We start from the raw sequence: 16,790 nt of genomic DNA, 5'->3' as shown, positions 1-16,790 counted from the left end.
TATTTCCGACCAATCAGGGTTCATGTTTTCTAGGTTGTAAGTCAATCTGACCAATCACAGACGTTGTTGGCCTCTGTACTGCGAGTAATCCTGCATGCCTTTAACACACATCAATCCACACAAACACTTTTCCATCTCTTTGCTATGCAACGATCATTAGGTGAGTTTGGTTCATTCTATCCATCCTTTTGTTAAATTATCTATCTATCTAATTATCTGTCTATCTAATTATCTATCTACTTATTTATCTATCTCTTTAGTATCCAAGTATCCAAACTTGTTATTTGATGAAACAACTGAGCACTGTACTACCCTCTGTGAATCTATCTATCCATCTGTCTGTCTATCTTATTAACAACTGAGCACTGTGCGGCCCTCTATCTATTTAATTATCTATCTATCTGTCTATCTATCTATCTATCTGCCTATCTAATTACAGGGTGGCCACAATGTACGGATGTACGGAAATGTACGGATTTTTAAAAAAGTGCTAAAAAAATGTACGGATTGTACGGATTTTTCATTTTGGTGTACGGAATTTCCGAGCATGGTGTATTATCTTTAAAAATTAAGTCAAATGTATCATTTTTTGGGATCATGAAAAGAAAACGAAGTTTCCGGTTTCGTCGTTTTTTTCACAGTAGCCTTTCTCCTATTTCTAGCCCCTGTGGGGGGCTCTAGCCCTGCGGGGCATATTTTCTAACCCTGCGGGGCAATCATTGACATTTAATTAACCTAACCTAACCTAAAATAACCCTTCAAAAGCTGCTGTGAAAAAATACGATGAAACCGGCAACTTCGTTTTCTTTCCATGATCCATTTTTTGTTCTGTATCATTATAATATTTGTAAGTTACATTTAGATTTCACGGGAACCAGTTTGGACAAGAATGGTGTACCAGAAGTTGAATTATTCAAACTATTCAAGATTTGTCTTCAAAGTTTCTATTCAAGGGGGGGGGGGGGAAGTTCTGACACTTTTGCGTAAACAGTGATTATAGGCTTTGTCTTTGGAGTGAGAGGATAGGTTATTTGACAAAAAAGTTTCCTTTTGGGATGTAGTTTTTCTATTATTAAAAAAATTTTGGATTCGGCCTCCAGGTTCCGGTACTCCAGGCCTCCAGGTGGATTCTGGACAAGTAAAAAAAAAAAATTTCAAGTAAGAACAAAACTTATTTAACAAAAGTAGCTTCTTTATAGATGGTATTAACTAATTTGAAGAAAATTTTGAAATCGGGCTCCAGGTTCAGGTACTGCAGGCCTCCAGGTGGATCCTGGACAGGTAAAAATTGAAAATTTTTACTTTAAAAGTTAGAACAAAACTTATTTAACAAAAGTAGCTTCTTTATAGATGGTATTGACTAATTTAAAAAAAATTTTGAAATCGGGCTCCAGGTTCAGGTGCTGCAGGCCTCCAGGTAGATCCTAGACAGGTAAAAATTGAATTTTTTTACTTTAAAAGTTAGAACAAAACTTATTTAACAAAAGTGTCTTCTTTATGGATGGTAGGAACTAATTTGAAGAAAATTTTGAAATCGGGCTCCAGGTCAAGGTACTGCAGGCCTCCAGATGGATCCTGGACAGGTAAAAACTGACATTTTTTTCTATTAAAGTTAGAACAAAACTTATTTAACAAAAGTTGATACTTTATGGATGGTATTAACTAATTTAAAGAAAATTTTGAAATTGGGCTCCAGGTTCAGGTACTGCAGGCATCCAGGTAGATCCTGGACTGGTAAAAATTGAAAATTTTTACTTTAAAAGTTAGAACAAAACTTATTAAACAAAAGTAGCTTCTTTATAGATGGTATTATCTAATTTAAAGAAAATTTTGAAATCGGGCTCCAGGTTCAGGTTCTGCAGGCCTCCAGGTAAATCCAGGACAGGTAAAAATTGAATTTTTTACTTAAAAAGTTAGAACAAAACTTATTTAACAAAAGTGGTTTCTTTATAGATGGTATTAACTAATTTGAAGAAAATTTTAAAATCGGGCCCCAGGTCAAGGTACTGGTAGGATCAAGGTAGGATCAAGGAACAGGTAAAAACGGAAATTATTTACTATTTAAGTTAGGAAAAAATTTATTTAACAAAAGTTCTTACTTTTTAGCTAGTATTACCTAATTTGAAGAAAAAGACGATATCAAGTTTTGTTCTAACTTTATTAGGAAAAATTTTCAGTTTTTATCTGTCGTCCAGGATCCACCTGGAGGCCTGCAGTACCTGAACCTGAAGCCCGATTTTAAAATTTTCTTCAAATTAGTTCCTACCATCCATAAAGTATCAACTTTTGTTAAATAAGTTTTGTTCTAACTTTTATACTAAAAAAATTTCAATTTTTACCTGTCCAGGATCTACCTGGAGGCCTGTAGTACCTAAACCTGGAGCCCAACTTCAAAATTTGCTTTAAATTAGTTAATACCATCCATAAAGTATCAACTTTTGTTAAATAAGTTTTGTTCTAACTTTTAAAGTAAAAAAATTCAATTTTTACCTGTCCAGGATCCACCTGGAGGCCTGCAGTACCTGAACCTGGAGCCCAATTTCAAAATTTTCTTTAAATTAGTTAATACCATCTATGAAGTATCAACTTTTGGTTAATAAGTTTTGTTCTAACTCTAATAGAAAAATTTTTCAGTTTTTACCTGTCTGGGATCCACCTGGAGACCTGCAGTACCTGGACCTGGAGCCCTATTTCAAAATTTTCTCCAAATTTGTTCCTACCATCCATAAAGAAACAACTTTTGTTAAATAAGTTTTGTTCTGGAGGCCTGCAGTACCTGAACCTGGAGCCCGATTTCAAAATTTTCTTCAAATTAGTTAATACTATCTATAAAGAAGCTACTTTAGTTAAATAAGTTTTGTTCTAACTTTTTAAGTAAAAAATTTCAATTTTTACCTGTCTAGGATCTACCTGGAGGCCTGCAGTACCTGAACCTGGAGCCCAATTTCAAAATTTTCTTTAGATTAGTTAATACCATCCATAAAGTATCAACATTTGTTAAATAAGTTTTGTTCTAACTTTAATAGAAAAATTGATCTTGATCAGTACCTAGTATGAAACCATTTTTACTAAATAATATATTTACTACATAGTAGAAAAATGTACGGAAATGTACGGAAAAATGTACGGATTTTTTTTTTAGCATGCACGGAAATGTACGGATTTTTTTTAAAAACCTTGTGGCCACCCTGTAATTATCTATCTATCTATTTAGTATCCAAGTACCCAAACTTGTTATTTGATGAAACAACTGAGCACTGTGCTGCCCTATGTAAATCTATCTATCTCATTATCTATCTATCTTTCTATCTAATTATCTAATCATATGTCTATCTAATTATCTATCTATCTATCTATTTAGTATCCAAGTATCCAAACTTGTTATTTGATGAAACAACCGAGCACTGTGCGACCCTATGTAAATATATCTATCTATCTAATTATCTATCTATCTTTATATTTAGTATCCAAATATCCAAACTTGTTATTTGATGAAACAACTGAGCACTGTGCTGCCCTCTGTAAATCTCTACTTAAACACTGTTCTTCATCTATCTCTAGTATTAGGTAAGTCTGATTCTTTTGTTTATATTAATCCTATTATATAAAGGTTTAAGGTTTTTTGTTTGACCATTAAGATCTCACTAACCACTGATTATTTAGATTCCGTGTTTTAGGCTATTCTGTTTTAAATTTAAGTTTTTAGATGGTATTATGCTTTAGATATTTTCCATGTTTGAAGTAGATAGGGAATTAGTGATTTCTCTCAAACTGTCAGTCACGCACAGAAACTCCTCTTTCCCCTGTTATTTTTTAATAAATTGAAAATAAGGAAGTGTGTAGTTTTTCGTGCATTAGTTTTTTATTTTAGGTTCCTTTGGGTGGGTACTTCCCCGAGGGTTTAGGGATGAATGGGAGATTTAAAGAATAGAAAGGGGGGGGGGCTGTGCTCGATATATACTGTGAAGGAAAGCACCGATTGATTTCAATCATTTATTTTGTTAAGGTCGCAATCATCAGCCTCGTTGTATCTTCTGATGAGGCAGAATTTTGAGATTGGAAACAATTTTGCAAGGGTCAAGATGCAAGTTACTATGTCCCTCAGCTCCCTGGGTAGGATATAGATAGATAGATAATTTTGCAAGAGTCAAGATGCAAGTCACCATGTCCCTCAGCTCCCTGGGTAGGATATAGATAGATAGATAATTTTGCAAGGGTCAAGATGCAGGTCACCATGTCCTTGAGTTCCCTGGGTAGGATATAGATAGATAGACAGACGGACAGACAGACAGACAAAAAGATAGTCAGTCAGTCAGTCAGACAGACAGACAGACAGACATACAGAGCTCCATTGGTGAGTAGTCGCTCTTGTTCTAAAGAAATTTTAAATGTGACAATGGACTGAAAATTATCAGGGATATAAAGGGATAAGACAATGGCCAATAAGTTGCTGTATTTCCCTAATGATGATACACAAAATTACCCCTTATGTAGATTACATTTAGTGGTTGAAACGTTTTAACACTCAATTAAATCAGCCAACCAATAAAATTCATTTGAAGTCAACAAAGTGGTTGAGCCTACAAATAAAAAAAACGTTACTAATAAATTTTGGGGACTAGTGGAATAAAAACCCAATCTCCCCCCTCCTCCCTGGTAATTATACTGGTACCCTATGTGTATAAACATGTTTTTTTACTATGGCTAAAAAATTTGGTATTTTTTATTAAATCTTATTTATAATTTCCTTTCCTAGTTTGGTTGAAATTATTTTTTTAAAATTTATATTATTGAACTCTGAAGATATAATAATAAGCCAATATATTTACCTTTGAATTGAAACTACTAGAACTTTGGATGTAATAATCCTTTATTATAAATGTTTAGTTGCTGAGATCAGTTCCAACTTTAATTTCAACGAGGAACACTTGAGGAAAAGTTTGAAGACAATATTAACATATGCAGAGAAGGATAATGAGCTATCTGATAGCTTCAACTCTTTCCCAGATCAAGTCAGGGTGAGTATATCTGTAATTTTTCAAGGGGCTTTATTTTTCTTTAGATGTAGAAGTACCCTAAATAGTTAAAAACCTTCCCAATGCCTGCTTCACTGTAAACAGGGAAAAGGGAATGTGATTCTGACAAACAACTCTAAGTGAAAATTTCCCCTCAACCGCATTCCCTTTTTTCTTTCCCTTCCCCCTTCTTAACTTTACTCCAACAAACTGTTTAATTTTCGGCAATTTCAAATAGATTTGATTGACTGAATAGTAGCCACTGACTGTAAAGAAGAAGCATATCAGTCTAGCAGTTTGGGAGATGGGACCGCCATCAATCTGTCTATACATACCTCTATCTATCTTACTATCTATCTATGTATCTAGGACATGGTATTTAACCTACATATGATTCTGTCTGATACAGTTAAGATGAAGGAATACCTGGATATATCTATCTATCTATCCATACCTCTATCTATGTATCTAGGATATGGTATTTAACCTGCATATGATTCTGTCTGACACAGTCAAGATGAAGAAATACCTGGCTATATCTATCTATCTATCCATACCTCTATCTATCTATCTATGTATGTATCTAGGATATGGTATTTAATCTGCATATGATTCTGTCGGACACAGTTAAGATGAAAGAATACCTGGATGATCCGGAAATGCATATGGATCTCATGTACAGGATTGCTAAAGGTATGAGTACCATTAGCCAGTTGTTAAATATTTGTAGAACAAGGATGACAACATCCATAAAAGCTTTGAAACTAGGAATAAGGTGTAGCCAAGGAGCATAATAAATCTAAAATATTTTAAGGGGGGGGGGCGTGGGGGCAGTTTAAAAAGTCAAAAAACGAAGAGTTGCTCCCCAAAATCACATAAAATTAAATGTGTAAGTCTAAACAAAATTGTAAGTATATTTGTTGCAAAACTACTTAATATGCGTTACTGATTAATGAAAACTTACACTATTAGTACTTGATTATTATCAATCTCTTATAGGTTACCAAACGTCACCAGATCTCCGACTAACCTGGTTGGAAAACATGGCAAACAAACATCTGGAACAAAATAATTTTGTAAGTTTTTTTTAGTTGCGAAGCTACTCTATAATTCAATTTGTTTGTCCGTCAGTTAGTCAGTCCGTAACATTATGGGGGAAATATGATTTTATCGGCTGCTAATGAAGGTAATATCAAGCCACAGTGCTAAAAATAGAATATGTTTATTTTTTTATCTAACAATCCATTTATCTATCTATCTAGGTTGAAGCAGGCATGTGTAAGGTTCACAGTTCGGCCTTGGTATCTGAATATCTGCATATGCTAGAAAAAAGAGAATCTATCTATCTTTCTATCTATCTAGGTTAAAGCAGGCATGTGTAAGATCCACAGTACAGCCTTGGTATCAGAATATCTTCATATGCTAGAGGATAGAAAGTATCTAACTATCTATCTAACTATCTATCTATCCACAGTGCAGCCTTGGTATCTGAATATCTTCACATACTAGAAGATAGAAAGTATCTATCTATCTAACTATCTATCTAGGTTGAAGCAGGCATGTGTAAGATTCACAGTGCGGCCCTGGTATCTGAATATCTGCATATGATGGAGTGTGTGTGTAGCCATAGTTTCTTAGTGTTTGGACCTAAGTAGTGATGGAGTAGGACGAGACACTTTTGTATGCTAGCACCAGGGCCAGCTCAAGGTCCACGCTCAAGTACAAGTACTTGACCCGCTGTCTCAAGGGACCTACTCATTATTACCTCACCCTCGCCGAATATGGCAGGTGTCCCAAATTAAGTCACCGTAATGAATGACGCTCTCCGCAGAGGAGCTTGGGATAAGGGTAGTACTGATATTATGTACTTGACTATTAAGTATCCAAACTTACTTAATAATCCCCTTCTTACACAACCAGGGGAAGTTGCGTGAATGTATTCAACTGAGAAATTCGAGTTGCCACATGGGGACTAGAACTTGAACTCTCATCACCGTAACTCAGTGCATTACCACTGAGCTACGACGCTATGATGGAGGATAGAAAGTATCTATCTACCTATGTATCTGTCTACCTATCTATCTATCTAACTATCTGTCTAGGTTGAAGCGGGGATGTGTAAGATCCACAGTGCGGCCTTGGTATCTGAATATCTTCATATGCTAGAGGATAGAAAGTATCTATCTATCTAACTATCTAACTATCTATCTATCTAGGTTGAAGCAGGCATGTGTAAGATTCACAGTGCGGCCTTGGTATCTGAATATCTGCATATGCTAGAAAAAAAGAGAATCTATCTTTCTATCTATCTAACTATCTATCTAGGTTGAAGCAGGCATGTGTAAGATCCACAGTGCCGCCTTGGTATCTGAATATCTCCACATGCTAGAGGATAGAAAGTATCTATCTATCTAAATATCTATCATATAACTATCTAGGCTGAAGCAGGCATGTGTAAGATCCACAGTGCAGCCTTGGTATCTGAATATCTCCATATGCTGGAGGATAGAAAATATCTATCTATCTAGGTTGAAGCAGGCATGTATAAGATCCACAGTGCAGCCCTGGTGTCTGAATATCTTCACATGCTTGAGGATAGAAAGTATCTATCTATCTAACTATCTATCTAGGTTGAAGCAGGCATGTGTAAGATCCACAGTGCAGCCCTGGTGTCTGAATATCTTCACATGCTAGAGGATAGAAAGTATATGCCCAAGGGTGCTGTAACATTCTCTCATCTCACACCAAATGCCATCAATGAATCGGCTGTTTCAGGTTTGTCCATTTTTAGTACCTTTTCTGTTTTAGTACTTTTTCATCTATAATACAAATTAGAACTGTGTCTGTTTTGTTTGTCTGAAGCTTAAGATTTTGGTAACCGCTGAACCAATTTGGCTTTACTTTCGGGAAATATGCATTCTGGTCCTGTGATGGAAAATTATTAAAAGGAAAAGAATTATTTTCACTTGCATTAGTAGAGTTACTTTACATTACCTTTTTACCGCTTTATTGGAACCTGTTCGAAGGAATACTGAAAAATGTTAAAATTATTTATTTTAATATCTGCGGAAGGCTGTCTATAATCCGATGCGATAAATATATATCTTCTTTTTGTTTAGATGACATTGTTTCACCCGACGAAGAAGGAATATGCACTGGCAAAAATTTCACAGAAAATGGCCTCGTAGATTTTCTTGAACAGGAACGAAAATTCTTTAATTTACATTGGTAGCGAAAATGAATCTAGAATACGTGGATATTATGACAGGGGAAACTTAATTGTCAAGTTAGGTTGCTACATTGACCCTTATTTATTAGTGAGTACGTTCCCCTAATATGAGGGGAGGGGATGGGTTAAACGAAGTTGATGGAGAGTATCTTTATATTAGCCAGCTGGAAGAAACATTTTCTCAGTGCATACGTATTGTATATCCATTGTAGCGAAGATCAATTAAATTCCACTTTGTATGTCTGTCTCGATTTTACACTTTTTGGTCTGTTCCTTAAGATCTCTAGGGAAGTTTTATTTATGTTTAACAAGTAGGTACATTATAAAGATACGTAGCACAACATTACTAATTAGAATAGCATATACTAATGCATTAATAAGCATTGATCTTAAGGGATAATACAATGAACGATAAATTAAAATACTAGTTTGGAACCAACCAATTAAAATTCAATAACAGGTTTTGAGTAAACCAATAAGATAACGTAGTTGTGAAACTTCGGGTACAAGTATAATTTACAGTCCAATGTCCCTTCCTTCTTTGACTAATAATATAATTTCTAGTATGGCTTTGAAACCGATTAATATACGCTGGATTAGAACCGGCTTTCAGCCTTACTAAAAAATCAAGTATAGAATCGTAATATAGACAATTTTCCATTAATATTAGAATAAAAATCATCTATAGGTATACGATGCGATAAAAAATAATTATAGTTTTTTCCTTTTTCCTTTTTTATGCTTATTTTTTTGCGGATAAGATATTAAGTATTTTGTTTCGGCGGCTAGGCGGCGGATTACCTGGACCGCGGCGGTATGTTTGAGGCGGTGAATGAAGTGTACAAATCCGTTATCAAGATACACGAGGCTAACAGAGATTTTAAGAAACTGGCAGAGATTCACAAGAAATTGTATAAAGCTTTTGAAAGGATTGAGGCTCTACAGGTTAATATATCTTTTTTTTTGTTTATTTGTCTCAACTTGTTGTTTAGCTCTTAGCCTCTAGGGGAGGGTCGGGGAGGTTAGGAAAATAGCCTTAAATCACCAAAAACCATTTAGAAAGCTTCTCTGACAAGAACAACCAATTTGGACCAGCAATTTCTGAGATCTTTAACTTTAAAAAAAAACTTGCTACTTTGTATATTGCTATTTTATTATCTTAATTTTTATTAGTAAACCAACTATACAATTCAATCTTATATAAGGATTTTTTAAAAATATTTTTCTGTTTTGGGTAAGCTTGTGCTCTGTACATATTTCCAGACAGACACAAAGACATCCTGTTACTTTAATAAAAGGATTAATCTGTGTATTTTTTAATATTTTTGTAAGCGTGGCCTATGTATAATAATATATTTAAAGACAGACGCATAGATATCCTGATACTTTTATATAAGGATATTTTCTTTTTAGGGTAAGCGTGTTTTCTGTACATATTTTCGTGTTGGTTTCTATGGATCAAGATTTGGAGATTTAGATGGAGAAGAATTCATTTATAAGGCAGGATTAAGTTTGAATGTTTTTATTGGTAATGGTGATTAATAGGACGTTTAGGCATAATTTATTAAGATTTGGTGATTTAGATGGAGAGAGGTTTATCTATAAGGCAGGATAAAGTTTGAATGTTTTATAGTCAATGGTGATCCATAGGACAATTAGACATAATGTATTAAGATTTGGTGATTAAGATGGAGATGAGTTCATATATAAGGCAGGATAAAGTTTGAATGGTTTTTATAATCAATGGGATTCTGTTTCAGGACATACTAACATTTTTAGTACTTTATTATAGAGATACTAAGCAAAAAAAGTCATTATTGTCCTATGTACCATTTTTTTTAAATCAGATGAAACCAATAGGACAATTCTAACATGCCAATGTTAACGATAAGAGCTAACCGTTACGTTCCGACGGATGTACACTGGTACAGACACTAATTCATTGTAGAAAAGATTCGATTTTAATAATAAAAAAGTGTGTCTATTAAAAACAATGGATGTTTAATTACTTGGATATTACACCTGATTTTCATGTTCTATAATAAAGTAAACTCTGTAGCGGGCTAAAATAACGAGCTCCCCCATCCCCCTCCTTTACCCCCTTCCTCTTTCCTCCTACTGTATAAACGGCCCAACCAATAAATGTGGGGGGAAATTGCAACCTAAATTGACGACAATTTTTTTCCTGTTATATCATCCACGTATATTCTACATCTATTTTTAAAGCTATCATTCAAACCTTTAAAAAAACTGTTAGGAACCAATGTTAACCAAATTGCCAGAAATTGCGCAGCGCCTGGCAAACTTTTATGGCAACAAATATGGTCCGGAAAATCTTGTCATCATCAAGGATTCAAAACAGGTAAAATTATTGTGAAAATATCCAGGGAGGGAGGGGACATTGGGCAGTTTATTACACTAGTCCCCAAAGTTTTATGGTAATATTGGTTTAACAACTTTTACTTTTATTGAATTTTGATTGGTTGGTTAATTAAGTTGAGTTTCCAAACGTTTTATTCTATAGAAGGAGTAATTTTGTGTATCATCTTTGCTGATATACATCAACATTCAACATACACATACACTTACATTAAAGCTTTTTAACGGTTTTATTTTTTTTTGGGGGGGGGGTGCAATGATTTGGGTGGTGGTGGGGGGTTATCAATTTTCAAAAGAGAGTACTTTGTGTTATGACGCCAAAAAGTTTTTAAGGCGCAATAGTACAAAGTTTGCTACCTTTTTATTTTTTACAATTTTGTTGTTTAGGTTGATCTATCCAAGCTAGATTCCGACAAGGCCCATATACAAATTACATATGCCGAACCTTATTTTGATAATTACGGTAAGTTTTTATATTTATCCTATTATATGGTTGTAGCGAAGGATCTCGCTATCCGCTGAACTGATATGGTTCTCCTTTACAGTGAAGCTTCTTATAGGTCTATGGAAGGTTTTTAACTATTTTGGGTGAGATAACTCCACCCTCGCGATAAAGAATGACCCCCTTGCCTTCCCCCTCAATAAAAAATAATAAAATAGTTGTTTTCCTTTTTCTTTTTAAACCTTAAGTACCCCTAGAGACTTCTAGGGGCGTCGTTGCTAGTACGGTATGTCTCAGTAAAAGCCATCGCATAAAAACGGCATTGTAAAAAATGCTATCATCAAATTATAAAGTAAATTTATTTATACAGGGTTTTTTAGATTTCTTAATGGAACTGCCTAATTTAACCCACTTACCTTTGGCAGAAATTAATTATTAACACCTACCCAATTTTTTCATTGGCTTGGGAAGTTTTACAATAGAAGAAAACCCGCGAATTGTTTTTTCTCGCATTTTTAAAATGCTGTTTTCTTCCTGATTATTTTTAGCACCACTAGACTATTTCTCATTTTGTAATAACTGTCACTTATCACAAAGTAAGAAGGAGCGTCATTTTTTTCGTATAATTACGTAAAGTTTTGTGCAAGCTTCCAGTCAAATGCGCTTATTAGGTCAAATTATTCTTAATTATGCGTTTTATTATACTATGATTGTTCCTAATTATGCGTTTTGGTCATAATTAAGGACAGTTTGACCTAATAAGAGCATTTGACTGTAAGCTTGCACAAAACTTTACGGAATTTTTTGTTGAAAAATGTCCCTCTTTCAGTGCTAGAAAAATACCTACATGACACTTCATTTATAGTTTTTTTTCTGATTCTATATCTGATCAGATGAAAAGATGTATGAGCTAGCAACAAGAGATGATACGCCTACCAATCAAAACCCATGTGAACTAAAAAAGTTTATTCGTAAAACTGGTACATAAAAATAAAAGGGGCATTTATAAAACTTATGCCAAAAATTAGATTTTTGTAACAAAACAGTTAATTCCAAGATTTTACGTTTTATGATTCGTAGAAAATTGTCTTTTATGCGATACGATATGGCTCTGAACAGGTTTTATTCCAGCGGATTTAAATCGAAATCGGACTCATTCTAAAAAAACTATGTATCTTTAATTTTGGCATGATTTTAACAAATGCCTACCGGCTTATTTTTAGCTTTGAAAATGCTTATTGGTATCATTCGAATAGGCTTAAATATTTTGCTTTAACAGTATTAATTTTCATACTTTTTTGTCTTTTTTTTAGAATTGAGAGATAGATTAACTGAATATGAGAAGAATCATAATATTTGCAGGTATAATATCCTATCATATAAAGTAGTAAGTTTTTTTTTGTCTTCAGCTTAAGATTTCAATAATTAATAAACCTATGAGTTATTCAGTTTAAGGAAGCGTTACTTAGGTCAAGGGATAGATTTAGGCAATTTTTTAAAGATATCTTAGGATGGTTTTAGGCTATTTTACTGCTTTTCCCTACCCTTTGAAAGAATTCCGAGTCTCTAGAAGCCAGTGGCACACCGCTAGATTATAATGTGAAATGGTGCTTGTCTAAAACATAAGAACTTGCTAACCGCTAAACTGATTACTAGGTAGTGATTTTTATGGAACTTAGTTTCCTACTGGTTTTCTGGTGATTTTTAGCCCTTTTTTTACCACTTTTATATTCCGTTGAAAACTCCTCCACCCCTTATTTTAAATCGTTTGTTTGTATTTTGCAGTGTACCACAGGGAATAGTAGCATAGAATATAAAATTACCCTACCCCCCTTTTTTGCAAGATATTAAGGGAGAAAGGGTTCTGTGCTTACTAGCAATTTGAGGGAAAGTATCATTTAAAATTTTATATGAACTTTTTTCAGATTCATTTTCTCTACTCCGTTTACCAAAGGTGGTTCTTCGGCCCATGGAGAATTACAGGTCAGTTTTTCAGCTTTTATTTAGCACCTTATACCAACAACGAAGTTAAGATTTATTTCGCTTGTTGGCTATACCTTATTCCTGTTTATTTGGCCTTATATACACTTAGAAGATTAACCCTTTGATTGCACGACCTTTGTCTGGAATTGCAAGGTAAACAGTTTAGCCTGTTTTAGACTAAAGCATTCTCCCTTATCTAACTATTCATCTCGTGCATCTGACATAGCAGCAGTGGGAACTAAACAAGAAACAGCATTGGTATTTTTTGATAGATATTGTTTCTAAAATCACTGATAGTTGAGCCAATAAAATTCATTATTTCCAGGGATCTCAAGGGATAAAACAATTGACGATAAATTTATATATATCCCCAATAATGATAAATAAAATTACCAATTCTGTAATTACAAATTATTGGCTAAACTTATAGTCATTGCTAGTTTGAACCAACAAATCAAGATTTAATAAAAAGTTAGAGGTATTATCCTCTTAGAAATTTTTTTTCAATATTGAAGATTTGAGTACCCCCCCCCCCCCCCCCCCCCCCCCCCCCGACAGCGAACTATGAACTCTGGCCGCAGCGCTCGGCTCCCTAGCCTGCCTAGCCGCAGCGCTCGGCCCCCTTGCCTGCCTAGCCGCAGCGCTCGGCCCCCTTGCCTGCCTAGCCGCAGCGCTCGGCTCCCTAGCCTAAAACCTAACCTAACCTAAAATAGTTGTTCGTCGGTAGTCGGGGGGGGGGGGGGGGGGGGGGGGGGGTATAAAATTGAAAAAAATTGAAAAAAAAATTTCTAAGAGGATAACGCCAAGTTAGATAACTAGTTTATATCAAACTTTAATAATAGAATAATTTATAGTCTACCCTTTATTTTATTATAGACATACTTCCGCGGATATTAAAATGAAAAATTATAAGATTAAAACCTGTTTTGTTATACCTGAACGGCTAGGCTTACAAAACTGATATTAATTTTAAGATTTTATTTTAATATCCGCAGAAAGGTGTCTATAATACGATGCTGTACATACTTTACAATATAATTGAGATCCGGCTCTAATCCAGTGGATATTAATTGGTTTCTAGGCCATTCGGAAAAAAGTACGTTATTTATATTTTCAGGATCAATACAAGAGGAAAACCATTTTGACCACAGCCAACCATTTTCCTTACATCAAAACAAGGTAAAAAAAAGTAAACATCAGGGCTAATATACAGAATGCTGTTTAAGGACATACTTACATTCTTTAGTAACTAATTATAGAGTTGCTTCGCTTGTAACATTGTACTTCATTGTTCTAGGTATCAGTATTCCAAAACTTAAATGAATAGTATAACAATATCACATAATAAAATGTTGTCAGAAAAATGAATTTATGGACTTTCTGGAAACAATTTAATTATAGAGTTGCTAAGCTTTCTAAATCATACCAAATTAATACAGTAATTACCATATCAAATTTGAAATCGATAGAACAATTCTAACATGCATAATTAACGATGTTTTATTTAATTTTAGGATTCTTGTGAGCGATAGAAAAGTGATTGAACTGAAGCCTATTGAAGTAGCTATAGAGGATATTCAACTCAAAGTTACGAAACTAGATATGGCCATTAAGGAATGGATTTTTATCCCGAGTATTTGAACACTAGCGGCAGCTTCCCTAGAGGCCTCTAGGGGCACTTTAAGAAAATGTGGGGGGGAGGGTTGTACAGTTGTTTCTTCACTTTCCTTTGTAGTTTCTAAAAAAGTATAAAATAATTTCTATTGGGGAATTTTTTTCCTATGGGTGAGTCTGGGGTGGAGGGTGGAGGATCCCTCCCCCAAAATATTCATAAGACAATGTAAGATACCCCCACCAACCACCATTAAGATTAATAGATTACCTTATCTATAGTATGATAGTAAGTTTTGAAGACCATCTTTTAGCCAATTGGATTTAAAATAACGAGGATTAAAAACCAATATTTCGAACAGTCGAATGACCCCAAGATTCTTCAGTTGGAACTCCAAGGATGTATTGGGACCACAGTCAACCAGGGTCCAATAGAAATTGCAAGAGTATTCTTGAGGTAAACTTACATGCCTTATCCACCTAGGAATCAGTTTTGAGAAGAGTTTATGTAGAACTTTTTAATGCTACATAGGATGGAGAATAAATTTTTATTAGCATTGCAGATGATTTATTTATTTCACATTTCCATCTCTTCACTCTTAGACTTCCATTCCCTTTTACTTACTCTTTCCATTTCTTCCCATCCCTTTGTCTATTTACCTTCTTCTTTCCTTTACTTAATCGTCACTTCCTCTTTACTCCCCTTTTACTAACCCTTCACTTCTACTACTTACCCTTCACTTTCTTTCTACTTACTCTACACTTCCCTTCTACTCCCCCTTAACTTTCATTCTACTTACCCTTCACTTTCTTTCTACTTACTCTACACTTCCCTTCTACTCCCCCTTAACTTTCATTCTACTTACCCTTCACTTCCTTTCTATTTACCCTTCACTTCCCTTCTATATACCCTTCACTTCCTTTCTACTTACCTTTCCCTTTCATTCTACTTACCCTTCACTCCCCTTTAACCTACCCTTTACTCCCCTTTCCATAAAATATCTTTTTATCTATATTTCTAGACATACTTGTATCTATCTCCCTTCATGAACACCTCATCTATGTATACTTATCTATCACTCTATTGTAGGGAACTGTTTAATGGTAAAATTTCAACAAAAACATGAAAATATATATCTATCTATATTTCTAAATACTTGTATCTATCTATCTATGTATACTTATCTATCACTCTATTGTAGGGAACTGTTTGATTGTTAAGTTCCACTAAGCATTAATATATATCTATCTATCTATCTGTCTATCTTTCTAAATACTTGTATACATTTATCTATCAATCTATCTTTCTAAATACTTGTATCTATCTATGTATACTTATCTATCACTCTATTGTAGGGAACTGTTTGATGGTAAGATTCCAACAAAATATTGAGATATCTATCTATGTATTGTATATGTATACTTATCTATGTATCTATCTATCTATGTATACTTATCTATCACTCTATTGTAGGGAACTGTTTGATGGTAAAATTCCCACAAAATATGAAAATATCTATCTATTTATTTGTCTATCTATCTAAATATACTTTTCTATATTTCTAAATACTTGTATCTATCTATCTATGTATACTTATCTATCACTCTATTGTAGGGAACTGTTTGATGGTAAGATTCCAACAAAATATGAAAATATCTATCTATTTATTTATTTGTCTATCTATCTATGTATACTTTTCTATATTTCTAAATACTTGTATCTATCTATCTACGTATACTTATTTATCTTTCTATCTGTCTATATTTCTAAATACACTTGTATCTATCTATCTATGTATACTTATCTATCACTCTATTGTAGGGAACTGTTTGATGGTAAAATTCCCACAAAACACGAAAATAAACTCAGACTTTGCTTCAAGGTAATATTATCATAAATTTTCGTACAATTAGAAGCTTATATACTCCACAAGTTTTATTTAATGATTATTTAGGTGGAAAAGTTTTGTTACTTTGTTCTATCGTAGATTGATATACTACATATTTTTTTACATAAAAAGAATTACCTGAAGTTTTTATCTTTTTTTTATGATTTTAAAAAATTAAATGCTTTCTAGTCGTAAGGTTGCTAATATTAATGTTATAACTTTTAAAATTTAGCCATTTTATG

General features: G+C 33.9%; 1 protein-coding gene across 1 annotated transcript in view; it reads left to right on the top strand.

Annotated features, from left to right (window-relative positions):
- Zir (dedicator of cytokinesis) overlaps nucleotides 1-16,790 on the top strand; it is a 78,853-nt gene that overhangs the window by 59,025 nt on the left and 3,038 nt on the right. Inside the window, exons 49-67 of the mRNA XM_080148184.1 lie at nucleotides 34-160; nucleotides 3,465-3,567; nucleotides 4,007-4,113; nucleotides 4,888-5,018; nucleotides 5,603-5,708; nucleotides 6,015-6,091; nucleotides 7,646-7,790; nucleotides 8,135-8,218; nucleotides 9,035-9,189; nucleotides 9,658-9,744; nucleotides 10,502-10,606; nucleotides 11,011-11,086; nucleotides 11,959-12,045; nucleotides 12,379-12,427; nucleotides 12,991-13,048; nucleotides 14,166-14,227; nucleotides 14,563-14,662; nucleotides 15,022-15,116; nucleotides 16,482-16,542. Coding sequence (XP_080004310.1) covers nucleotides 34-160; nucleotides 3,465-3,567; nucleotides 4,007-4,113; nucleotides 4,888-5,018; nucleotides 5,603-5,708; nucleotides 6,015-6,091; nucleotides 7,646-7,790; nucleotides 8,135-8,218; nucleotides 9,035-9,189; nucleotides 9,658-9,744; nucleotides 10,502-10,606; nucleotides 11,011-11,086; nucleotides 11,959-12,045; nucleotides 12,379-12,427; nucleotides 12,991-13,048; nucleotides 14,166-14,227; nucleotides 14,563-14,662; nucleotides 15,022-15,116; nucleotides 16,482-16,542 — 1,815 coding nt within the window. The remainder of the gene's footprint in view (nucleotides 1-33; nucleotides 161-3,464; nucleotides 3,568-4,006; nucleotides 4,114-4,887; nucleotides 5,019-5,602; nucleotides 5,709-6,014; nucleotides 6,092-7,645; nucleotides 7,791-8,134; nucleotides 8,219-9,034; nucleotides 9,190-9,657; nucleotides 9,745-10,501; nucleotides 10,607-11,010; nucleotides 11,087-11,958; nucleotides 12,046-12,378; nucleotides 12,428-12,990; nucleotides 13,049-14,165; nucleotides 14,228-14,562; nucleotides 14,663-15,021; nucleotides 15,117-16,481; nucleotides 16,543-16,790) is intronic.

This window comes from Acartia tonsa, chromosome 14 (assembly GCF_053477335.1).
Source record: "Acartia tonsa isolate MP-2025a chromosome 14, ASM5347733v1, whole genome shotgun sequence".
NCBI classification, from domain to species: Eukaryota; Metazoa; Arthropoda; class Copepoda; order Calanoida; family Acartiidae; genus Acartia; species Acartia tonsa.
The sequence above is the reverse complement of the archived record's forward strand: the minus strand, read 5'-3'. Positions and strand labels throughout refer to the sequence as shown.